The sequence below is a fragment of the Malus domestica genome, chromosome 06 (genome assembly GCF_042453785.1).
Source record: "Malus domestica chromosome 06, GDT2T_hap1".
In the NCBI taxonomy this organism is placed as follows: domain Eukaryota; kingdom Viridiplantae; phylum Streptophyta; class Magnoliopsida; order Rosales; family Rosaceae; genus Malus; species Malus domestica.
In genome coordinates this window covers 27,666,293-27,692,003 of record NC_091666.1, presented here as the reverse complement: position 1 = coordinate 27,692,003, position 25,711 = coordinate 27,666,293, and the positions used below count along the sequence as shown (strand labels likewise).

At 41.8% G+C, this 25,711-nt stretch overlaps 3 protein-coding genes and 1 long non-coding RNA gene across 4 annotated transcripts; 2 read left to right on the top strand and 2 right to left on the bottom strand.

Annotated features, from left to right (window-relative positions):
• Positions 1–109: 109 nt before the first annotated feature.
• Positions 110–3,518, bottom strand: LOC103420303 (4-coumarate--CoA ligase-like 9). Its single transcript, XM_029103834.2, has 6 exons — positions 2,340–3,518; positions 1,780–1,969; positions 1,469–1,614; positions 1,276–1,343; positions 684–786; positions 110–468 (listed from the first exon to the last, which is right to left on the bottom strand). The coding sequence occupies exons 1-6, from the start codon at positions 3,372–3,374 to the stop codon at positions 343–345; spliced, it is 1,668 nt and encodes a 555-aa protein (XP_028959667.2). The 5' UTR covers positions 3,375–3,518; the 3' UTR covers positions 110–342.
• Positions 3,519–4,353: 835 nt separating this feature from the next.
• Positions 4,354–6,239, top strand: LOC108173615 (cyclin-dependent kinase G-2-like). The gene is made up of 2 exons (XM_070823269.1): positions 4,354–5,546; positions 5,667–6,239. The coding sequence occupies exons 1-2, from the start codon at positions 4,354–4,356 to the stop codon at positions 5,926–5,928; spliced, it is 1,455 nt and encodes a 484-aa protein (XP_070679370.1). The 3' UTR covers positions 5,929–6,239.
• Positions 6,240–7,623: 1,384 nt separating this feature from the next.
• Positions 7,624–9,158, top strand: LOC139187677 (uncharacterized). The gene is made up of 4 exons (XR_011582355.1): positions 7,624–7,853; positions 8,422–8,540; positions 8,659–8,742; positions 8,973–9,158. It is a non-coding gene; the product is annotated as an uncharacterized lncRNA (long non-coding RNA).
• Positions 9,159–11,638: 2,480 nt separating this feature from the next.
• Positions 11,639–24,126, bottom strand: LOC103420299 (4-coumarate--CoA ligase-like 9). The gene is made up of 7 exons (XM_070824053.1): positions 23,307–24,126; positions 13,760–14,030; positions 13,213–13,402; positions 12,902–13,047; positions 12,710–12,777; positions 12,285–12,387; positions 11,639–12,068 (listed from the first exon to the last, which is right to left on the bottom strand). The coding sequence occupies exons 1-7, from the start codon at positions 24,068–24,070 to the stop codon at positions 11,943–11,945; spliced, it is 1,668 nt and encodes a 555-aa protein (XP_070680154.1). The 5' UTR covers positions 24,071–24,126; the 3' UTR covers positions 11,639–11,942.
• Positions 24,127–25,711: the final 1,585 nt, after the last annotated feature.

The following is a 25,711-nucleotide window of genomic DNA, read 5'->3' as shown; positions in this document are numbered from 1 at the left end:
CAAACGGTTGGAAGTGTCCAAGTTGCTTCTCTAAGAGCGATAAATAATAGAGATAGGGCCCATAAGATGGGGAGCAAACTTCTATGGCACAGTACACAATGGTACGAAGAAACAAAAAAGGGTCTTGAAGGGTTTAGGGTTTCAAAATATCACAGAAAAATGGTGTACATATACACAAGTAAACCCAAACAAAGTGGGCACCCAACTATGATCCGACCCTCACCACCGGAAAATTCAAAGATTGCATACATGCTAATGAGCATGAATGAGCCGATATGATGAACGCCGGATGGAATGTGATGCTGAGAAGGCTTTGATCTTCCTTTGCTTTGGACGAACGAATCATAATTTAGATGAACTACTAGATAAAGCATGATTGACTAGCTCCCTCCTCAAGATCTTCCCTGCTGCAGATTTTGGAATGGAGTTGATAAACGCTACCCGCCGTATCTTCTTGTACGGTGAAACCTGCAATAAGAACGCGCCAACACCAATGTGAAAGCCTATAACATACAAAGCTGCTCCTCAAATCTGCAGTTGAACCCTAATATTCGTGATGAGAATTGTTCTCTTTTTCCGTAAAATATGTATGTAAAGCTACGTATATGAGCAATTTTAATTCGAAAGCTGTGAAGAAAACTTGTATGCACATTCAGTTACAGATTTTCCATTCAGGAGCTTACTTGTTTTGCAACGAAATCCATAACTAGAACTTCGGTGATGTTGCTTCCGGGCTTTCTAACCACATAGGCCATGGGAATCTCCCCTGCATCTTCATCCGGATACCTGTTTTACGAACCCAAATGGGAAGAACAAAGAACTTGTAAACCTTGAGGAAAAAAATACACAAAAAGAAAAACCCGTAGATTATTCCAGAAACTGTGATCTTATCGACTATCTGCGCGAACACATGCCACTCGTTTTCTTTTAGCCTTCTGGGATGAGGGTGGGACGGCATAAAACAAGATTTCGTAAAGGCCATCTTATCAGCAAAATATCCGTTTAAAGGTCGTATCCAGTGCACAAGGCTCCCGCTTTATGCAGGGTTTGGGAGAGGTGAATGTCGGCTAGCCTTACCCCCATTTATGGAGAGGCTGCTCCCAAGTCTCGAACCCGAGACCTACCGCTCATGGGCGAAGGCACTTGCCATCGGCTAGCAAAATATCCGTTTAAACGGAAAATTTTCTCTATACCTTTTTTTTTCCTTTAAATGCACCAATTTCTTGTCTACAAATAAATCTAAACTTCTAAGAATGTAGCACAAGAGATACATACGGAATCACAGCAGCATCGGCAATGTCAGGATGGGATAGAAGTATATGTTCCAACTCAGCTGGAGGTACCTGCAATTTGTTCCAGAATTAGAGACACCGAAAATAACACATTACTTAAAGGGATTGTTCAAATGACTTTTACGGTGATCTTTGTTATGAGTGAACTTTCAAAGGGTCTCAGTTTCAGTCGTCACCTGATATGCCTTGTACTTTATCAACTCCTTCAACCTGTCGACAATGTAGAGGAACCCCTCGTCATCGAAATAACAAAGATCACCGGTCTTCAACCACCCGTCTTTGTCCATGGTCTCGGCAGTTGCCTTGTCATCTCCTACATAACCTGCACATGTTATAACGGTTTCGAAAAGGTCATTTGGACATGGAACTACATTGTCATCACTGCAAAATCAAACTGTAAGAACAGGGTGCCGAAAAACTTAGAATCATCTTAACACGTTTTACGTTTGCAATGTGGAATATCTGAGACATGGCAAGTGTTCATTACCTTTCATGACCGATGGACCTCGCAGCCATAGCTCACCCCTCTTGCCGGGAGGCAATGCCTCTCCTGTTTCAGGGTCGACAATCTTGGCTTCCATATTTTCCGATAGGCGGCCCACAGAAGCATGCGACTTAGTCTCTTCGGAGTTTATCATCCTCGTTGCCCCTCCTCCGGTCTCCGTCAAACCATATCCCTGAACAGCCACAATATTCAGACATGTGACAGACGACAGAAATGTGTGCCTACTAACTCTTTTTCGTTTACCCGATAATATTCTAAACTACTCTAGTTTAACAAAAAAGATTCGAACCTGAGTGCAAGATTCGAATGTGAATTATGTACTGTAGATGCATTTTTCAATTAAACGTGTATTTTATTTCACGTACAAGTTTTCTTGCTAGGAAAGAAAATTAGAGCACAAATTAAATAATTTTTCGAAAAACGCGGGAAGTTAAAAGATGAACAAATACCAACGGCCAAGATTTTGTGCCGTTTACATAACTATCAATCAACGGTCAAGAATTAAAATTAGGAAGGTAATGCGACAACGTTAATTCTCTGACCTGTACAATTTCAACAGTGGGAAATCTCTCACGGAATCTGTCAACAACGTCCTTTCCCAGCGGCGCACCGCCACAGCCGAGAAGCCGAAGCGAGCTGAGATCGTATTTCTTAACCAGCTCCGACTTCGCCATTGCAACGACCAGCGGCGGCGATACCGGCATGTACGAGATTTTGTGCCTCTCCGCGGCCCTCAGCATTGATTCGAAATCGAACCTCTCCATCAGAACCAAGGTCTCGCCCATTGCCACCGCCCGAACCACCATGAAGAACCCGAACACGTGGAACAGAGGTAGCGTGAACAGCGACACCGCTTGGCTTTTGGGTAGGTCCGGATCGTGTTCGTGCAGGGCATGGAGCCCAGCTATGACGGCGATGAAGTTGCGGTGTGATAAGAGAACGCCTTTGACTCGGCCGGTGGTGCCCGAGGAGAAGAGAATCGTAGCCGGGTCGGTCTGGTTGACTGCAAACCGGAGGTCGGGTCGTGTTTCGGATGAACCGACCCGGTCGAGCATGGAGAGGAATTCGGGCGAGTCGAGGAGGATAACGTTGCGGATTTTGTCATCACCCTTGGGGAGCTTCTGAGCGGTTGTTGACGTGGCGAAGGCGATGGCTGGTCGGGTTAGCCGGACCTGATGGGCGATCTCGGACTCTGACCCGACTGGATTAGCGGGCGAAACGACGACGCCTAAGGCGAGGAGAGAGAAATAGAGGACGGGGACGTGGAGGGAAGGAGGGGAGAGAATGAAGGCCATGTGACCTTTGGAGAGAGAGGGGGCGAGGGATTGGAGGGAGAGAGTGAGGGAGTGGATTTGGCCGAGGAAAGTTTGGTAGGAGACATGGCGGTCGGAGGCGGCGTCGATGAGGACGGAGGTGGTGGGCGCGGCGGTAGAGGATTGGAGGAGGGAGAGGGTGAACTGGGTGAGGGAGAGGGGTTGGGAGAGTGGCGGGAGTGGGACCGGAGGCCGGAGAGTGTGGAATGTCTTGGTTTGTAGGCAGTAGCCGCTCTTGGGATTTGGTGTGGATTCGTCCGCCATGGTTGAAGGTTCAGTTGGACGTGGTACTTGAATGTTGAAAGTGCTTATAAGTTGTAAGACGAAAACGAAGAGACAGGAGACGAAAGGGAACTGACGTATTTGATTTGGCTTTTTCCTAGTTGGGTGCTTTTGTGGTTGTAAAAAGGTTGAGTTTGGGAGGTAAATAATTCAGATAAGGAATGAGGAGCAAACGCGGATTTTATGCGAAATTAAATCCAGATGTTGACTCTCTTGGGTTGCCATATAAATATAAGAGAAATGTTAGGGTGATTAAATTTAGAGAGTTTTAATGAAAGAACTTGGATTCTCTGCCCTCCCATTTTGGTGTCCTCCCCGTGTGCCCTCCTGTTTTGTGTGGTCACGGTTAATCCATGCTAACATTTTATATTGTTTTTTATAAAAATAATAAGACAAAAAAAAATAATAATATAAAATATTGACGTGGCTTAACCGTGACCACACAAACAGGAGGGCACGGAGAGGGCACCAAATTGGGAGGGCAGAGAATCCAAGTCCTTAATGAAAAGGGTCTGGGTCAATAAATATTTAACAAAAAATCATTTTAAAATGTTATTTAACCAAAATGACTCAAAGTTTAATACAAAATCATCCAAAACTATTGTCTACGGGTCAAACTTACAAGCCCCACCCACTACAAATCTACACTTCTATAAATATCCCTAAATGATTTGATATTGTATTGACTCTTCACCAACTTCAACTTAGCACGAAACCGCCATAATAACTCCTTGTCTTCATATCAAATTAAATTCCCCCATTTCAAAAACAACCAAATCAAAGTTGAAAAATGAAGCATTTATTGAAACAAAGCCGCCAAAATAAGTTCAAAGAAGTTTAATGGCAGAAACCGGCGAAAAAGTGTCTAGAAAAAAAAAAGAACCATAACATAAAACTGTTTCTGGATAACCCAAAACATAACATTGTTTATGGAAACCAAAAAAAAAAAAAAAAAGATACAATGTTTGTTTTGTCTGTGCACAAACAAACACTATATCTAAAAAGAAAAGAACAAAAATCCAGAAACAGTGACTTAAATTTTAGAAACAAGGAAGACAAAGAATTTTTCTATCAACGTGACATCTCATTGTCAAAATGGTCATCCGGTAGTGATTCCCCAAGGGATATCTCTGATGACAGTTCGCCTGAAAGTGGGGAGATTCGGATAGAAAGCTCTAGGTTGAGTCGGGCTAGAACTTCTGGCTCTGACATAGAAGGCAGCTTTGAAAAGCCTGGCAGTGGAGATACACTTTATGGAGACGAGTTATGTGATGATGCGCATATGGATGCTGATAATTATGGTGGGAATGCTGACGATAGCCAGTTCTACTCTGATTCTGAGGATGATTCTGATCTTTCTCAGATTGAAGAGCCAGAAGTGCCGACACAAAAATGTATAAACATGCTTCAAGGTTGCAGAAGTGTGTTTGAGTATGAAAGGGTCAACCATATAAGTGAAGGCACTTATGGTGTTGTCTTTAGAGCCAGAGATAAAAAGACCGGAGAAATTGTCGCATTGAAGAAGATGAAGATGGATGTGGATAAGGGATGTGATGGTTTCCCTATGTCGGCATTGAGAGAAATAAACATTCTCCTGTCCTTTAATCACCCTTCTGTTGTTGGTGTTAAGGAAGTTGTTATGGATGACTTTGATGGTGTTTATATGGTTATGGAGCATATGGACCATGACTTGAAGGGGCTAATGGAGTCAATGAAGCAGCCATTTAGTATTGGCGAAGTTAAGTACTTGATGAAACAACGTTTGGAGGGTGTAGAGTATCTTCATGACAATTGGATCCTTCACAGAGATCTGAAAACATCAAATATTCTATTGAATAACGAGGGTGAGTTGAAAATATGCGACTTTGGGTTGTCACGACAATATGGGAGTCCACTAAAGCCATATACTTCTTTAGTTGTCACTTTGTGGTACCGGGCACCTGAAATTCTATTAGGTGCAAAACAGTACTCTACAGCAATTGATATGTGGTCAGTAGGTTGCATAATGGCTGAATTGTTGGCGAAGGCACCTCTCTTTAGCGGGAAAGATGAAATTGAGCAGCTGGACAAGATCTTCAAAACTCTTGGTACACCAGATGAGAAAAGTGGTTTGTCCAAATTGCCAGGCTTCAAAGCTAATTTTGTTAAGCAACCGTAAGTTTCTTTTTTCCATTTTAATTTTAGCGAATGCAAGTTCATTCCTTCCTGCTGATTTTTGTGGTTACTTGTTTTCACCGTTTAATATCTTTCTAATAGTTTCTGAAACTCTTTCAGGTACAATCTTCTGCGCAAGAAATTTCCTGCCGCATCTTTCACTGGATCATGCCCAGTGCTCTCTGAATCTGGGTTTGATTTGTTGAAGAGGCTCTTATGTTATAACCCTGCGGAGCGAATAACAGCGAAGGATGCCCTCAACCATACCTGGTTTCATGAGTCCCCTGAACCAAGAAGGGATTTCAAGCCAATTACTCCTGATCGACATGTTCACGACCGGCACCTTAACAGCAGGCGGCGTGAGAAAATTTTACAGCAATAATCTTAGCCTGTTCTTTTTGCATTTCTTTATATTTTGCTAACCTGATGGCAGCTAAAAAGTACAACAAGGACCTCTACTGTAGGGTCCTTTAGGATAGCTGGAGCAAAGGAGTTGCAAGGTGTGTCAGTCGGCACTAATGGTTTATCCTGTTAAGAGCAGCTTAATAGTGGTGCACAGTCATCCTATATGAAGGTATGGCAAAATGTTGAGAAGAAAAGAGAACTTTTTGTTTTTTTTTTTCCACGTTCTTGAACCGGTGTATATATGTTCACATTGGATTGATATTATTTTTATCAATGTCGTCTTCATTATTTGTACGTTAGAACCTTTTGCTTTCACTTTATTCACGCTTAAAACTTTGTTTGCAAGTGATTCTGGGCTTTAAAAGAATGGGAGGGTGCATTATTCGCTTTCACACTTGGAGACTGGAAGTTCCGCAATCGTAAGTTATTTTACCACACACAAGGTCTTTTGAGGTGTATCCAGATCATGCATTGTTGGTTCATGTATTGAGGTCTGTTCGGTCTTCCATGTTTTCCTAAATCATGATGCTCCCTCTAATGCTTAGCTTATGGTTATGCTATGTTAGGCCAGTGTTCATACTTCACGCGGCCAATCCTCGATTGATAATTTGTTGGAAATGTTTCCTTTTTTGTCAAGTTCATAGTAAACGAGGCATTATATTGGTTTAATTTTAGGAAAAATTAGTATCCGGTCCCTAGTTCTTACTGACTAAGACCTTATTAGTTCTCAAATTTTGATTCAAGTCCCTAGCATTAATGTGATAATGAATTTACATGTTTATTATATAGTTTTTTAATATAAAAATTAGTAATTAATTTAGGGTTTAATACTCACACCTCTATTAAACTTCTAATTAATTTTCAATTCAAACTTTTCCAAAATAATAAAAAAATTAAATTAAATTAAGTTTGTACCTATTAGTTTTTTTATATATATAAAAAGATTCTCAATTTTTTAATATTAAAAGTACCCATTCATATAATTTTTAAATTTTTTTAATCTTAAATGTACTCATTCTCAAATATATCAAAAATTTGTTATATGTAAAATGTACCCTTTTTTTAATATAAAATCCTTTCAAATTTTTTAATCCATGTTTAAACTTATATGGGTACATTCTTTTTCTTTGATTTGAGAATGTATCCATGTTTTGGTACAATAACTTTTTTTGTTAATTTTGGTTAATGTACCCATACATATATGTACACACACACAATATAATAGAGAGTATAATTTATATTTTATTATTTTTAATCCCATAAATTATGGGTTTTATTTAAAATCTCATTAATATAAACAATTACAAATTTCAATTTTTAATTTTTAATTTTAAAAATATAGTAACTTACATTATTACATTAATGTCAGGGACCTCAATAAAAAACTAAATACTAACAAGGTTTCAATCAAAGAATATTGATAGCTAAGGACCGCATCCAAAGTGACCCTTAATTTTATTACCCAAATGCAAGTTCTGTCTAGACCACTTCTAATACACATAAAATAAACAAGATATATTGTGTGCACTATAAGTTGAGAGTGTTGCCAGTCTCTTCCGCTGCTATTTCTCGTTGTCTAAGTAGTGTTGTTTTGTTAGGTGCTTGAGTTATTTTGATACGTGCAGTACGTTCAGTTCCTCATCGGGTTCGATTGCTTCTGCGTTCTGTGGATGCTTTTTGGTTGAGGTTTTATCTCGTAGAGCCAGGAGCTGCAATGTGGTTTAAACTTATATTTTGTTTTTCTCTGTCTTGTTGTAATTCCTTTTTGTCTTCTCCTTCATCTGCCTATTACTTCATTTGATTAATTTTTGAGATGTAGCTGCCCATGTGCATTATTCTGTTAGGAATTAGCTTGCTATGGCAATGGAGAATTTGCTTGCCTGCAGCTAGATCACTCAACTGGTAAGGGTTTTCATTTTTCCTTATCGATTTGTGAATCTAGGTGCAGCTGTTATATTTTTTCGCCATGTGTAGTGTGCATAGGATATCTACGGTTTGTAGTTTACATCAATCCTATGCCGAATCAGTAGAAAATTGTGATGCTGTAGAGTTTGGTAATGAGTATTTATAAAATATCAATTGCTAGCATATCTACTCAACTTGCAACTATTTGGATCGAGAAATGTTCCCTGTATGCTGGTTGGATATGACATCGTGTCCCCAGTGGAAATAGTTGAAATTTTAAAAAATTTAGCTCTGATTTTTCTGAAGTATAGAGAATGCTGGGGACTCAAAAGTGTAATGGAAGATGTTGAATGATTTTAAAAAAATGAAGAAAATAAAGATGTATGAAGTAAAGATGTTTACCGTGCTTCCCATGTGCCTTAATTTTCTGAAATCGTGCCTAGTTAAAAGGTATGCTGATTGAATTGGCATCGTCACAATGTCGAATGATGTGAATTCATGTCATGTATATATGCCCTATGAGCTCAATGTTGTGTAAATTAGTTGTCTGAAATTTACATGCCAGGCCCTCCTCATATCCTGTGCTTTCACTAGCAGCAGCTTTATCAGCCACGGTGGGAACCATTTTTTTGTAAAGACAGGATAATATGAAATCAAAGCTTTATACCGAGCATCAGAGGGAAAGTTGCGTAATGTTGCTTATGATATTCGTGTTTTTCTTTTCGTTTGTTAGTCTTTAGAATAACGAAGATCCGGTTTGGTACTTTCACGCCATCTTTTTCTCTGAACTCCTTTTATGCAGGATGCATATGTAACTTTTGCCCATGCAAAGAGTCGCCGTGATGGATATATTCTCTTCTCAGCATTACAGTAAGATTTTTGAAAGGTAATCATGTCAAAATTCTGTAATTCATCGTGCGAATCGCGGCAGTGTATAAGTATTCATTTGTAATGCAGTTTACTTAATACGAAAGCAGCAGTAGATTTCTTTTTTCTTCGATTTCCCTTTGCAACCGTCTTCCTTACATCTGGCAGTTTCGATATTTCTAGCCGAACATGAATGACTTTTTCCGTATATTTCACTGGTTGTTGTAAATGTTGTGCTTGACGAAACAGAATGCAGCAGAAGTCTAACAGGTGAGCTGCAACTGCCTCAAAAGCACAGCAGAAATCATCAGAACCCCGAACATAAATCATCGAGTCGTGAACGTTATCGTCTTCCCAATCACGAAAAGAGCTAGTGTCACCTCAAAGAAGCAGATAGTGCTAACGAGCCCCCGACCACTCGTCCGTCCATAGAGGGTAATTCCGCTAGGGCTGCGGTTACTGAAAACAATAGCAAACTTTGTTACACTCCAAAATCAGAACACAATGGGCGAGTTTGATAACTGTTTTGGATTTAGTTTTTTAGTTTTTTCTGTGCAGCGTAGAGGGGAAGTACATTCCCCTATACGTCAGTGAAACGAGGGATGAAGAAGGGTAAACAGTAGGAGGAATGAAGAGTGTTTGAAACTGTTGGAAAATAGTTATTTATTTTATTGTTTGAATTTGGGCTTAGCCCATTAGTATTAGGGTTTCGTTTTCTTGCTTATTAGAGTTATGTTAGTTCTCTATATATATGGTGCTTTGTAGCTCATAGAATATCAAGTCATTCACAATGTAGCCTCTTAGGGTTTTGTAGCCGTTTCGGTATTCTCAGTTAGTTTAATAATATTCTTATTATTTTGTTAATTTCGTTCGTTGCGCACTCTGATATTCAACTTAATATCATAGCGGGTTCGATCCTTAGGGTTAAATCCGTTCTCGTTGGTATCAATTTGTTTGTATCAGTTTTGTTTCCGTCATCTTCCGCTGTTTGTGTTTTCGTTTTAGATTTGTTAGTTGGTATTGATTGTTTGCAAGAAAAAAAAAAGGAAAATAGAAAGGATCTTGTTGTTGCTATTTGTTTGCACAGAAGAAAAAAAAAGGAAAACAGAAAGGTTTTGCTGTTTGTTCGTATGAAAGAAAAAAGAAAGAAAAATGGGAAGAAAGGAAAGGATAGCAAAAAAAGGCAAAAAGAGAAGGAAAAAGAAAAACAATTGTTTGTTGTTAGTTTAAGGTCCACGGGCAACAAGAAAAAAAATGGTTAAGTTTGTTTTTAGGTCCACACGAGTTGTTAGCCTGTTTGGGATTGTTTTGTGATCGTCATTCGAGTACTTGGAATTGTGACCACTCGAGTGATAGTATTTGTGTTTGTTTGTTTGTTGCTACAATTGAGATATGAAAATCTCGTCCGTTTAGTGACGGGTTCTTCCATACTCTCAACACTAGCCAATTTGAACCAGAACCAGTTTGCCAGCCAGAATCAAGTCAAGAATCAAGAATCAAGAACCAGTTTGCCAGTCAAGTCAAGTCAAGTCAAGTCAAGTTCGCCAGTCAAGTCAAGTTTGCATGCCTACCAGTTTGCCTAACGGAGCCAGTCCGCATCTGCTTGTTTGCAAACCCATGTCGTATACCGCCATGAGTTTGACGGGGGGTGTTGGAAAATAGTTATTTATTTTATTGTTTGAATTTGGGCTTAGCCCATTAGTATTAGGATTTCGTTTTCTTACTTATTAGGGTTATGTTAGTTCTCTATATATATGGTGCTTTGTAGCTCGTAGAATATCAAGTCATTCACAATGTAGCCTCTTAGGGTTTTGTAGCCGTTTCGGCATTCTCAGTTAGTTTAATAATATTCTTATTATTTTGTTAATCTTGTTCGTTGCGCACTCTGATATTCAACAAAAAAGTTCGGAAAAACAAAATAGTTGTTAGATGGGCCTTTATTTGGTTTCTTGTATGGTAAATAATGAAATCATTTAATCAAGTTACAGAGCATGATGAAGTTGCAAGTGCACACCAAAAGGGTGGTCGTCTGTGATAGAGGGACATGTACGAGGCCAATTGTGTATTTGTAGGCATTAGAACATAATCAACTGCTTCAAGATCACTTTCTGAGAAGAAACCTCCCGAGGTTCCCGGAACTGTTGGTTATTCCCAAGTTTCCGGAGCTGTTATTGATTCTCGATTGCGACGTATTGCCGGAGTTGCAACAAGCATAACTAATGAGCCACATGCTCAATGTTGTGAAAATTTGCACATAGTACATATAAAAGGGTGAAATTCCAGGATAGGTCCGGGTTTATGCTGGCCTCTACGTGGTTCCACCACTAGATATTAATGTGCAAAATATAGGAGAGGTACTTTTGGCCTCTATCACTTTCCTCCAGTGTTAGCCAACAATGAAGAGCGAACGCTTCCGGCGGATTCAGGATTGGGTTCAAGTGGTTGCAGTGCTGGTCATATTATCATTTTTACAATCGAACCTTGCCATTGCTTTTTCTTAACGATGGGAAACAATTTCTAAAGTTGTTGAGAATTTTTTATTTATTTAAACAAACGATATTATTTATAGGAGAAAAGAGTGGGCATAGATTCACAATGAGTTAGCATTAATGTGATTTAAATTCGCTTTAGTGAAAAAAATACGACTATACCATAATACTAAGTGTCTAAAGTAGTTGAGATTAGGGAACAAGTAAATTGGTATTTATGGGCCCAATATTGATCATGTTGCGTTTGCAATTGTTAAGTGGTGTACGAACATGTCATGGGTTTTGCTAGGGCTAGTTGAATCAACGTTTGAAACGTCACACTTACAAGTGCGCGGTCTGCTAACCCAAGTATTGCGAGTGTGCACAAACGGTTGGAAGTATCCAAATTGCTTCTCTAAGAGCGATAAATAATAGAGATAGGGCCCATACAATAAAACTGTTGTATAAAGGCCATGAGATGGGAAGCAACTTATATGGTACAATACACAACGGTACGAAGAAACAAAAAGGGGTCTTCAAGGGTTTAGGGTTTCAAAATATCACAGAAAAATGGTGTACATATACAAGTAAACCCAAACAAAGTGGGCACCCAACTATGATCCGATCCTCACCACCGGAAAATTCAGAGATTGCATACATGCTAATGAGCATGAATGAGCTGATATGATGAACGCCGGACGGAATGTGATGCTGAGAAGGCTTTGTTCTTCCTTTGCTTTGGATAAACGAATCATAATTTAGATGAACTACTAGATAAAGCATGATTGACTAGCTCCCTCCTCAAGATCTTCCCTGCTGGAGATTTTGGAATGGAGTTGATAAACGCTACCCGCCGTATCTTCTTGTACGGTGAAACCTGCAATAAGAGCACACCAACACCAATGTGAAAGCCTATAACATACAAAGTTGCTCCTCAAATCTGCAGTTAAACCCTAATATTCGTGATGAGAATTGTTCTCTTTTTTCCGTAAAATATGCATGTAAAGCTACGTATATGAGCAATTTTAATTCGAAAGCTGTGAAGAAAACTTGTATGCACATTCAGTTACAGATTTTCTATTCAGGAGCTTACTTGTTTTGCAACGAAATCCATAACTAGAACCTCGGTGATGTTGCTTCCGGGCTTTCTAACCACATAGGCCATGGGAATCTCCCCTGCATCTTCATCCGGATACCTGTTTTACGAACACGAATGGGAAGAACAAAGAACTTGTAAACCTTGAGGAAAAAACATACACAAAAAGAAAAACCAGTAGATTATTCCAGAAACTGTGATCTTATCGACTATCTGCGCGAACACTTGCCACTCGTTTTCTTTTAGCCTTCTGGGATGAGGGTGGGACGGCATAAAACAAGATTTCGTAAAGGCCATCTTATCAGCAAAATATCCGTTTAAACGGAAAATTTTCTCTATACCTTTTTTCTCCTTTAAATGCACCAATTTCTTGTCTACAAATAAATCTAAACTTCTAAGAATGTAGCACAAGAGATACATACGGAATCACAGCAGCATCGGCAATGTCAGGATGGGTTAGAAGTATATGTTCCAGCTCAGCTGGAGGTACCTGCAATTCGTTCCAGAAACGAGACACCGAAAATAACACATTACGTAAAGGGACTGATCAAATGATATTTACAGTGATCTTTGTTATGAGTGAACTTTCAAAGGGTCTCAGTTTCAGTCGTCACCTGATACGCCTTGTACTTTATCAATTCCTTCAACCTGTCAACAATGTAGAGGAACCCCTCGTCATCGAAATAGCAAAGATCACCGGTCTTCAACCACCCGTCTTTGTCCAAGGTCTCAGCAGTTGCCTTCTCATCTCCTACATAACCTGCAAATGTTATAAAGGTTTCGAAAAGGTCATTTGGATATGGAACTACATTGTCATCACTGCAAAATCAAACTGTAAGAACAGGGTGCCGAAAAACTTACAATCATCTTACCACGTTTTACGTTTGCAACGTGGGATATCTGAGACATGGCAAGTGTTCATTACCTTTCATGACCGATGGACCTCGCAGCCATAGCTCACCCCTCTTGCCGGGAGGCAATGCCTCTCCTGTTTCAGGGTCGACAATCTTGGCTTCCATATTTTCCGATAGGCGGCCCACAGAAGCATGCGACTTAGTCTCTTCGGAGTCTATCATCCTCGTCGCCCCTGCTCCGGTCTCCGTCAAACCATATCCCTAAACAGCCACAATATTCAGACAAGTGACAGACGACAGCAATGCGTGTATTAAACGTGTGCCTACTAACTGCTACTCTAGTTTAACGAAAAAGATTCGAACTTGAGTGCAAGATTCGAACTTGAATTATATACTGTAGATGCCTTTTTTAATTAAACGTGTAACTTTTATTTCACGTACAAGTTTTCTTGCTAGGAAAGAAAATTAGAGCACAAGTTAAATAATTTTTCAAAAAACGCGGGAAGTTAAAAGATAAACAAATACCAACGGCCAAGGTTTTGCGCCGTTTACTTTACTATCAATCAACGGTCAAGAATTAAAATTAGGAAGTTAATGGGACAACGTTAGTTCTCTGACCTGTACAATTTCAACAGTGGGAAATCTCTCACGGAATCTGTCAACAACGTCCTTTCCCAGCGGCGCACCGCCACAGCGGAGAAGCCGAAGCGAGCTGAGATCGTATTTCTTAACCAGCTCCGACTTCGCCATTGCAACGACCAGCGGCGGCGATACCGGCATGTACGAGATTTTGTGCCGGTCCACGGCGCTCAGCATTGATTCGAAGTCGAACCTCTCCATCAAAACCAAGGTCTCACCCATTGCCACCGCCCGAACCACCATGAAGAACCTGTTCGTCGCAGGAATCTCCTGGCGGTCGAGCACACAGCTCCCCTGGGAGAATGGCGTCGGTTGAGGGTATCTGTCGTACTCCTGCTTTCTTCTCGGGCTTGCTCGGGCAAGCCTTCGTCGGGCAGATCTTGGTCGGGCAAGACACACTTCGGGCAAGGCTCGTCGGGCAGTTCTGAAAGAGAAGGACAGAGTTAATTTGAAAGGGTGCCTTTGTGGGGCCTTAGGTGTAGGCCTTGAGGCTCACAATCAAGATTAACTTTATCGTGCTCAGGCGTGCCACTGCCATCTTCAGTATGGCAGATGTTGAATGGGTGTTTAAGCTTTGATTGAATATGTATACGCCCGAGAAACCGAGTTAGATATAACAGGTGCCTTTGTGAGGCCTTAGGTATAGGCCTTGAGGCTTCCTGTCAAACTAAACCAACGCTTGGATGTATCATATTTGGCCTTTTATGGTTGCCAGAGTTTTATCACTATTATACCTTTGATTATCTGAATCCAAGAGGTAGGACGAACCCAAATGAGTGCCTTTGTAGGGCCTTAGGTATAGGCCTTGAGGCTTCCCATCAGAGTTAATCCTTATACTCGGACCAACTAGACCGCAACATAAAATGAAGCTAAATAGATGCCTTCGTGGGGCCTTAGGTGTAGGCCTTGAGGCTTTCTATCAGAATTCACTATATGCTTAAGCATTTTCTACGAATCAAGATATAATAGCAACAAAACGGAGAAATAGATTGATTACTTGCGCCCCAAGTAACTTCGGACTTCTCGCTTATCAAGGATCGTCGTGGATGGGTTGAGTCCACATAGAGTTCTTTTTTATGCCTTGAGGCCAAGGACTTTTAAACTGATCTTTAAATTACATGCCCACGGGCTTAAGCCTCAGATCTGATCTAAACTCTGACGTGATTCAGATCAGATTCAAGTGTTGAAGACTCATTTTCATTGTGATTTTGCCAGAAATAACTTGTATATAACTGAGAATATATAACATGTTATTGTGCTTTTAAAAGAAAGAAAAGACAAAGACAGAGCAAAGATAGTCGGGCAAGTTTGAACCTTATCGGCCAAGGCTGAACTTCTTACAAAATCTATCTTTGTGGCTCTATCAGAGGTCTGAAAGCTTTCAGAAGGGGTTGATGGGGAGAATAGGATACAAAATGAATCGATACCACCAAGAACAAGGTAGCAGAGCTATTACAGGGGTTTGGGAAGGTTTATCCCGAACGGGATGAAGGCTTGTGCTGACTACAGCTTTGTTGAAGGCAAATCTGGCTTGAGCAGAGTTTTGGCTTTTGTTTGTTTGTTTGAGTGTCTCTAATTCTGTCTTCTCTTCCTCCTTTTATAGACGGATTCAGCTTGGGTTCCTGTAGCAATGGCGGTTGCCCGAATGCGGTTTGGTGATGACTCACTAGCTTTTTTACATGAATGCCACCAATAAAGTACTTTATTGGGCTGTGCAGTGATTGAATAACCTACCCCCTGTGGTCTTTGAGCAGGTAAGCAGGTGGCCTTTGTAATTTGTGCCCAGCCGAAAGCCTCTTTCCTGCCTCCTAAGTTTTCCTCTGGGCCTTGGGTTTGGGCCGACTTTCTCTCTGGCCCAAAATTCAGATTTTATCCCAAACAGTGCCCCCTTCAATTGATGTTAAGGTTGGGATCCCAAGCGCCAACATTAATTGAACAACAGCATGCGTGCCTTTTGAGCTTCCTGTGACCTTTAAACTACCTTCTGGTTCTCTATAAATTCTGGCTTTGGAAACCCATTTCAAATCATCACCTCTTCTTCATTTTGGTCTTTACCCCTCATCCACCTTGAATCATTCCGTCTTCCCACTGAGAAATGGGTTCCTCAGGTTTTGAGTGGAGTTTCCTGAAACTCCCCTTTCGTGAAAAATTTTCACCTGATGATTGCTACCTCCAACACCTTTGGTCGATCACCCCTCTACCTCCAACACCCTTGGTCAGGCGGTCTCCTCCTGATGACTGATCTTCCCACCACTTGTGGTGATAAGTTGGGCTTCATCATCATACATGGTGAAGATCTTGTAGGAGGGTCCCCTACCAAGCTCATGTTGGCCGCACAACCCGATCACTTAATTGGGTTTCAACCAAGAAGATAACGGGAAACCAGTTGAAGACACCAACACTTTCAGAGAGGATCAAATGTAATACATAGGATTTGGTATCTTGTAATCTCATCAATTTGTCGACAGGAAATAAGAAATTTTATCTATTTCTACATCTCTGCCTTCTTTAAATGTTTGGATGAACAAAACACCGTATGTGAATTTCTAAGGTCTGTCTCACTCTGCCCCCTCTTCGATATAGCAATCCCTAACATCCCATAATGTAGGACAATATTTCTTCAAGAATTTTGCATTAATAGGGTGTTTCTGCTCACTGCCTTCGAGGTCTGCCAGATAATATCCTCCTTTGTTCAAAACCCGACTAATAATAAAAGGACCTTCCCATGTCGGGCTCCATTTCCCGAAGCCACGCAGCTGAGCGCCTAGCGGGAGGACTGCTTTCCACGCTAAATCTCCTTCCTTGAAAGACTTTAACTTCACCCTTTTGTTATAAGCTCGGGCAACAGCAATCTTTCCTTCTTGAATCTGGTTCAAGGCTTCAATTCGGACTGCATCCAGATCTTCAATACCTTGACACATGGCTTCGATATATTCCGCACTATGCAACCCAAATTGGTTTTGAATTCTTACGGAACTGACGTTGATTTCCATAGGAAGCATTGCATCTTGCCCGAAAGTCAAGGCATAAGGAGTCGTGCCTGTCCCCGCTCTTTTAGAAGTCCGGTATGCCCACAATGTATTCCCTAGCATCTCATGCCACCTTTCTGGACTATCAATCACCACCCTTTTAATAATGTTGACCAAAATCTTGTTGCTAGCTTCTGCTTGCCCATTTGACTGAGGGTAGTATGGACTGGATTGGATCATCTTTATTTTGTACTTGCTTGCAAACTCTTCAACCTCCTTTGAAATAAAAGATGGCCCACGATCTGTTACTATAGTTTCAGGCACCCCATACCTGTGCAGGATCTTGGTCTCAATAAAATTTTTGACCACGGCCGAAGTTATGGATTTTACTGCCGATGCTTCCACCCATTTGGTGAAGTAATCCGTTGCCACAATTATGAAAGTATGTCCCTTACTAGAGGCCGGATAAATCTGCCCGATGAAGTCCATTGCCCATCCTCGGAACGGCCAAGGCTTGACCACTGGATTGAGAGGTACGGATGGTACATGCTGGAGAGGTCCATGTCTCTGACATTCTTCACATCCGCGGGCATAGGACTTACAATCTTTTTCCATGTCGGGCCAGAAATAACCATACCTTCTGAGTAGCCATCTCATCTTCGTTCCCGCTTGATGTGCTCCACATATTCCCTCATGTACTTCGGCCATTACTCTCATGGATTCCTCTAGGCCTAAGCATTTTAATAGCAACCCATCTGGGGTCTTCCTCAACAGATTTTTTGTCCACAATACATACTTGGTTGCTTGCTGCTTGTTCTTCTTACTTGTGGGTGAAGAAGGATCTTTCAGATACTGAGTAATAGGTGTCCTCCAATCCTTCACCTCGGTCTCTAGAACCATTACATCCAGACTGAACCTCCGATCTGAAATAGAGGGAAGGTTTCTTGTTTGGATCTCAACATCAACACCATACCTCCTTTCTTGCATTGGCACTCCCGAAGCTAGTTGCGCCATTTCATTGGCTGCCAAGTTAGATCCCCTAGGAATGTGATTGACTGATATATCAGACTCCCACAAACTCAGCAGATAATGCTAGAATCCACTTCCCAATCCTCCCTGCTAGCATAGGTCTTGACAACATATACTTTATCACATCTGTTTTGGCGATAATGTGCACATGACAAGGTAGCATGTAATGCCTTAGCTTGCTGGCAGTAAAATATAGAGCCAAACACAGTTTTTCCACCGGAGAATATCTTGTTTCTACCTCGGTCAGAATTCTGCTGAGGTAATACACAGCCTGCTCTTTTCCTCCTTCATTATTCTGAGCTAGTAGACTCCCAATTGATCTTTCCGATGCAGAAATATATAGTTTCAATGGCTTTCCCCTTTGAGGTGGCACCAGCACTGGTGGGGAAGTTAAGTAAGCCTTGATGCTATCAAATGCCTGCTGGTGGGTTGGCCCCCACTCAAAATTCTCCCTATCCTTCAATCTCAGTAGTGGAGTTAGTGGCTGGATTTTGCCCGCCAAATTGGCAATGAATCTCCTTAAGAAGTTGATTTTCCCTAGCAATCTCTGAAGCTGTACTTTGTTGGTAGGTGGAAGTGACTCTAATATTGCCCGAGACTTATTTTTGTCCACCTCCACACCTCTCTGATGTACCAAAAATCCCAAAAAATTGCCCGCTCTCACTCCAAAAGCGCATTTCTTTGGATTCATCTTCAACTTGTGGATCCGCATCCTCATCAATGCTTGCTTGAGGTCCACGAGATGCTGCTCTTCTGTCTTAGATTTCACCACAATGTCATCTATATACACCTCCATGCTTTGGCCAATTAAATCATGAAAAATGGCATTCATTGCCCTTTGATACGTGGCGCCTGCATTTTTGAGCCCGAATGGCATGACCAGATATTCATATGCCCCCACATGACCAGGACATCTAAAAGCTGTCTTATGAATATCCTCTGGCGCCATCTTTATTTGATTGTAACCGGCATTTCCATCCATAAACGATAAAACTTTATGCTTTGCTACAGCATCTATGGATAAGTCAGCCATGGGCATGGGATATTCATCCTTTGGTGTGGCGCTATTAATATTCCTATAATCAACACAACACCGTACTGCTTTTGTTATAGCTTTTAAAACAGGTACAATGTTGGCTAGCCACTCTACATATTTGGCTGGTCTAATAAAGCCAGCTTTCACCAGCCTTTCAATTTCTTCTTTGACTTTTTCTTCTATCTCCTTTGACATCCTTCGTGGTGCCTGCTTGACAGGTTTATATCCTTCCTTGATGGGCAATCTATGTTCCACCAAGGCTGGGTCTAATCCTGGCATCTCGGTGTAATGCCAAGCAAAACAATCTTTGAATTCTTGCAAAAGAGAGATAATCTTGGTCCGATCCTCAATCCCTAATAAACCACTGATTTGAATTGGTCTTGGATCCTCTTCTGTGCCTAGCTCAATAACTTCCAATGGATCCTGGACCTCTGGAGGTGGCTTATCAGGTTCTGCACACAAAAAATCAACTAGCTCCGGGTTCTCGGGCAGACCGTCTGGCTCGTCTATATCGTAGACACATTCGGCCATTTGAATGGCCTTATCTAACTCCTCTGTGTAAGATTCTTCCTCATTTTCCTGCTGGCTGGTAGAAACTTTCTCCTGCCACTCCTGCTCTTCTTTATCCAAGAGCCTTTCTTCCTGTCTTCTTCCCTTTCCATACACCAACAGTCTTTTAATCAGGGATCTGACTGCCATGACCTGATCTTTCTTCTTTTGTTCGATCATTGATGGTATAGAGAGTTTGGTATAAGACAAGGTCTCTCCCACTCTTCCTTGGTAAGGAGCATCCCTTGTTCTAGAAGCTTTCGGGCCGTCACCTTGGTAGGGCGGCCGTTCTCATCAGCTCCTAAACATTTCAAAATTCCCACGTTGGGATTGTAGAAATTTGCTTCTGCAACATTAGCTGAGGGGAGGAACGGCCGTGATTCGGCCTCTACCATCTCCCAAAAGCTTGATCCTTCAGTACTTGCCTCGTGGTATACAGCCACTTGTTGATGAAGAGTGGAAGGTATGGCTAAACTTTGATGAATCCAATCTCTTCCAAGTAGGGCCCCGTAAGTGGAAGTGCAGTCTACTACAAAGAACGCCAACATTATTTTCTTGGACCCCAAATCTACCTCCAAAGGTAATATCCCATGAGTCCTGGTGATGGCACCTGAAAAGCTCGAGACTGTAAGGTTTGTGGGAATAAGATCTTCAGTGCTTCTCCCCATCCTCTTCATCTGCTTGGCTGGCAATATGTTAACATCTGCTCCTCCATCAATCAAAACTCTTTTGAAAGGTACACCTTCCAGATGAGCTGAAACGTATATAGGCTTCAGGTGGTTGGCCAACGAAATACTTGGGCGGCTGAACACCATTTTATCTGTGTAAATCCGTATGGGACCACCTTTAGGTACTTTTGAGGATTCAACCTCGTCTGAGTCTTCCTCTGTAACTACCTCCACATTGATATGAGCCATCATCGGCTCAGTTGTTAAATAATCACCTTCCATAGTAGCGGGCTGGTCAGGCCTGGCGCCAAACATGGCGGATAATACATACGTCATGTTGATATGGAAGTTGCTGGGTTCGAGCAAGTCCTCCTTCTTGCTCCCAATGTGATCCATGAACTTGTCTAACCAGGCCATTGCATCGGCTGGTAATAAGGGCTCTGGTATCCCTTCCTGTTGTGGTTGATTCATGTCTCCGTACAGCGCTTGCTTTGGAACTTCACCAAACGGATCCAAAGGCAGAAAGGTTGGTCTCCTCTCAGATGCAACAGTTTCCTCATGGGTGGGCCCTGGCCTCCAACCAGGTGTTGGCATCATAGTCGGATCTTCCTGAGCCCTTCTTAAGATCCTATATTTGCCAGGGTGATGGCTTTGTGGCACATGATTCCCCATACCCTCCGTCTTGCTGTTGGCCCTTTCTACTTCCTTCTTACTTCGCCAACGAAGCTGACTACTACTTCCAGATGTTGCTTTCTCTGGCTTTTGATTTTTTGAGGCTTCAGAGGTGATGGGGGTCATCAGGGAATTCATGTAGGCTTTGTGCTGCCTTTGAACCCTTCTGACCATGGATGCTCCAATTGGTCTGATAGGCTGCCCATCTTTTCCAACTACATACCATTTCCGCCCACGATATGCAGGAGTTGCTTTCTTAACAAGATTAGCTATCCCATCAGTTCTTCTGACTTCCTTCCCCTTTTGGCCATTTTGAAGCTGCTCTGTACTTCTTTGGAGTTTGGCTTTCATATCTTCTACCTCGTCAGAAACTTCATAGTTTCGAAACTCGTCAGAAACTTCATAGTTTCGAAATACTTCTGACAACGCCTTGGGTTGGTAATCACCTCCTAAACGTTGAAAAACGCTTCGGGAAGTATTTTTTCTTGTTGCCTGCTTAAGCTTTTCGCGGGCTTCTCTTTTAATTAACTCGTGATCAATAAGGACTCCAGCTGGGGGAATCTCGAGTTCACATTCACACTGGCATTTACTACACATAACCAGCCCTTTGATTATGGCAGCCTTTGGGTACTCGGATGGTTTGCCTATCCCTTCCGTAGATCGTTTGGCTAGTTTCCATTCTTCTTCTTCCCTTATAATTTTCCCTTTTCCTTTCTCTGCCCAGGTCATGTTGAGCATGTTTACCGGGGCTTCAAAAAAGGGCAACATGGGGTTGACTATGACTACCTCATCTGGCTGGGTAGTCCTGTGTCTTTCTCCTTTGGGAGGAGCCAAACCTGTCTCATTTCTAGAGCCTAGGGAGGCTTCATTCAGTCTCTGTAGCATTTGAAACAAAGTATTCTGTAAATCTTCTGGCATGGTTATCTTTATCTTCAGATCAGTTTGGTCCCACTGGGCGTGCCAAAACTATGTTCGTCGCAGGAATCTCCTGGCGGTCGAGCACACAGCTTCCCTGGGAGAATGGCGTCGGTTGAGGGTATCTGTCGTACTCCTGCTTTCTTCTCGGGCTTGCTCGGGCAAGCCTTCGTCGGGCAGATCTTGGTCGGGCAAGACACACTTCGGGCAAGGCTCGTCGGGCAGTTCTGAAAGAGAAGGACAGAGTTAATTTGAAAGGGTGCCTTTGTGGGGCCTTAGGTGTAGGCCTTGAGGCTCACAATCAAGATTAACTTTATCGTGCTCAGGCGTGCCACTGCCATCTTCAGTATGGCAGATGTTGAATGGGTATTTAAGCTTTGATTGAATATGTATACGCCCGAGAAACCGAGTTAGATATAACAGGTGCCTTTGTGAGGCCTTAGGTATAGGCCTTGAGGCTTCCTGTCAAACTAAACCAGCGCTTGGATGTATCATATTTGGCCTTTTATGGTTGCCAGAGTTTTATCACTATTATACCTTTGATTATCTGAATCCAAGAGGTAGGACGAACCCAAATGAGTGCCTTTGTAGGGCCTTAGGTATAGGCCTTGAGGCTTCCCATCAGAGTTAATCCTTATACTCGGACCAACTAGACCGCAACATAAAATGAAGCTAAATAGATGCCTTCGTGGGGCCTTAGGTGTAGGCCTTGAGGCTTTCTATCAGAATTCACTATATGCTTAAGCCTTTTCTACGAATCAAGATATAATAGCAACAAAACGGAGAAATAGATTGATTACTTGCGCCCCAAGTAACTTCGGACTTCTCGCTTATCAAGGATCGTCGTGGATGGGTTGAGTCCACATAGAGTTCTTTTTTATGCCTTGAGGCCAAGGACTTTTAAACTGATCTTTAAATTACATGCCCGCGGGCTTAAGCCTCAGATCTGATCTAAACTCTGACGTGATTCAGATCAGATTCAAGTGCTGAAGACTCATTTTCATTGTGATTTTGCCAGAAATAACTTGTATATAACTGAGAATATATAACATGTTATTGTGCTTTTAAAAGAAAGAAAAGACAAAGACAGAGCAAAGATAGTTGGGCAAGTTTGAACCTTATCGGCCAAGGCTGAACTTCTTACAAAATCTATCTTTGTGGCTCTATCATAGGTCTGAAAGCTTTCAGAAGGGGTTGATGGGGAGAATAGGATACAAAATGAATCGATACCACCAAGAACAAGGTAGCAGAGCTATTACAGGGGTTTGGGAAGGTTTATCCCGAACGGGATGAAGGCTTGTGCTGACTACAGCTTTGTTGAAGGCAAATCTGGCTTGAGCAGAGTTTTGGCTTTTGTTTGTTTGTTTAAGTGTCTCTAATTCTGTCTTCTCTTCCTCCTTTTATAGACGGATTCAGCTTGGGTTCCTGTAGCAATGGCGGTTGCCCGAATGCGGTTTGGTGATGACTCACTAGCTTTTTTACATGAATGCCACCAATAAAGTACTTTATTGGGCTGTGCAGTGATTGAATAACCTACCCCCTGTGGTCTTTGAGCAGGTAAGCAGGTGGCCTTTGTAATTTGTGCCCAGCCGAAAGCCTCTTTCCTGCCTCCTAAGTTTTCCTCTGGGCTTTGGGTTTGGGCCGACTTTCTCTCTGGCCCAAAGTTCAGATTTTATCCCAAACAGAACCCGAACACGTGGAACAGAGGCAGCGTGAACAGCGACACCGCTTTGCTGTTAGGTAGGTCCGGGTCGGGTGAGCGAAGGGCGTGGAGCCCAGCTATGACGGCGATGAAGTTGCGGTGAGATAAGAGAACGCCTTTGACTCGGCCGGTGGTGCCGGAGGAGAAGAGAATCGTAGCCGGGTCGGTCTGGTTGACTGTAAACCTGAGGTCTGGTCGTGTTTCGGATGAACCGACCCGGTTGAGCATGGAGAAGAATTCGAGCGAGTCGAGGAGTATAACGTTGCGGATTTTGTCGTTACCCTTGGGGAGCTTCTGAGCGGTTGCTGACGTGGCGAAGGCGATGACTGGTCGGGTTAGCCGGACCTGGTGGGCGATCTCGGACTCGGACCCGACAGGATTAGCTGGCGAAACGACGACGCCTAAGGCGAGGAGAGAGAAATAGAGGACGGGGACGTGGAGGGAAGGAGGGGAGAGAATGAAGGCCACGTGACCTTTGGAGAGAGAGGGGGCAAGGGATTGGAGGGAGAGAGTGAGGGAGTGGATTTGGCCGAGGAAAGTTTGGTAGGAAACATGGCGGTCGGAGGCGGCGTCGATGAGGACGGAGGTGGTGGGCGAGGCCGTAGAGGATTGGAGGAGGGAGAGGGTGAACTGGGTGAGGGAGAGGGGTTGGGAGAGTGGCGGGAGTGGGACCGGAGGCCGGAGAGTATGGAAGGTCTTGGTTTGTAGGCAGTAGCCACTCTTGGGATTTGGTGTGGATTCGTCCGCCATGGTTGAAGCTTCAGTTGGACGTGCTTCGTGAAAGTTGTAAGTGCTTATAAGTTGGAAGACGAAAACGAAGGGACAGGAGACGAAAGGGTCTGACGTATTTGATTTGGCTTTTTCCTAGTTGGGTATGGGTTTGCTTTCCGCAATTATGTGTCTCATTTGTGTCTCATTTTTAGTTTCGTGACACATGTCATTTGCTTAAGTTTAAACTTCACACCGTTACTTTTGCATAAAATTTAATTAAAATTGAAAAATGAAAAAAAAAGAAAAGAAAACGAAACGACATATACGCCTACCAACAGCCTCCCCCAATCGTTTTTGCAAATCTCCCTGCATCCATCAAATTGCAGGGTCTCAAACTTCCCTTCAATTTCAAAATTCGAACCTCTCCCGCAAGTCAAAAGTTGCAAGCTACATCCCTCCTTCCTTCTCTGATCCAACCGCGAGGCAAGATCAGGTGAGTATTCTCTTTCTCTCTCTCCATTGGTATTCTTTGGTTCTTTCCTATACCCACTTCACAGGTATTGACGAGATGAATCGATCACCGGGAATTTGAAGAGAGAGGAAAGGAAAGAAATCTTAGCCAATTGTGAGGAGCAGCGATGACGGCAATGGCGTGGTTGCAGTGGTTGGCGGCGATGGGTTGTGTAGTTGCAGTCGGTGGTTATCCAGTAATGGTTTTTATTTTTTAGTTTTTTAATTAATTTATGAAAAGTTAACAGTGTTAAGTTTGATGTTAAGTTAATAGATATGTGTCAAATAATTAAGAAAGAGACAAATGAGACATCAAATTGGGGATGGCCTTTTCCTAGTTGGTTGCTTTTGTGGTTGTAAAAAGTTTGAGTTTGGGGAAGCAAATAATTCAGGTAAGGAAATGTGGAGCATACGTGGATTTTATGCGAAATTAAATCCCGACGTTGACTCTTTTGGGGTTGCCATATAAATATAAGAGAAATGTTAGGGTGCATAAATTTTTTTTTTGTAAAATTTACAAATTAAATGATGTATTATTAATAAGAATGATTATGTTTGTCAATGCTTAATTAATGAGTTAATTATCAACTTCCATATATCGTTTAGTTTAGCAAATTTAGAATTCGTTTGGATGTACTTTTAAAATGATTGAAAACATTTTTAGTGAAAATGTTTTTTGACCTAATTCTTAATAAAAATGCAATTAAATCCTGAAAAAACACTTAAAGTCCATAGAAAAAGCACATAACTGGTGCTTCTTGCAGAAAACACTTCAAGTGTTTTTGGAATCCAAAAACATTTTCTCTATCCAAACGAGCACTTAGTCTATTTAGCATTACCCTAAATATAAACAAAGGGTAATGCTAGGGAGACTAAATCTGTTGATAAATTTGCAAAACAAAATGATGTGTCATCAATAAGAAATAAACATGTTATATAACACTTATGTAATAATACAATCATCGACTTTCATGTCATTTAGTTTACACATTTAGTCTACAAATTTAGTTAATGCTAGGGAGATTAAATTTGTACACAAAGCTTGCAAACTAAATGATGTGTCATAAATAGAAATGAGCACGTTTATCTACGCTTAAGTCATAATCATATCATCAATTTTCATCTCTTTTAGTTTGTAAAATTTAGTCTCCTTAGTACTACTCTATAAAC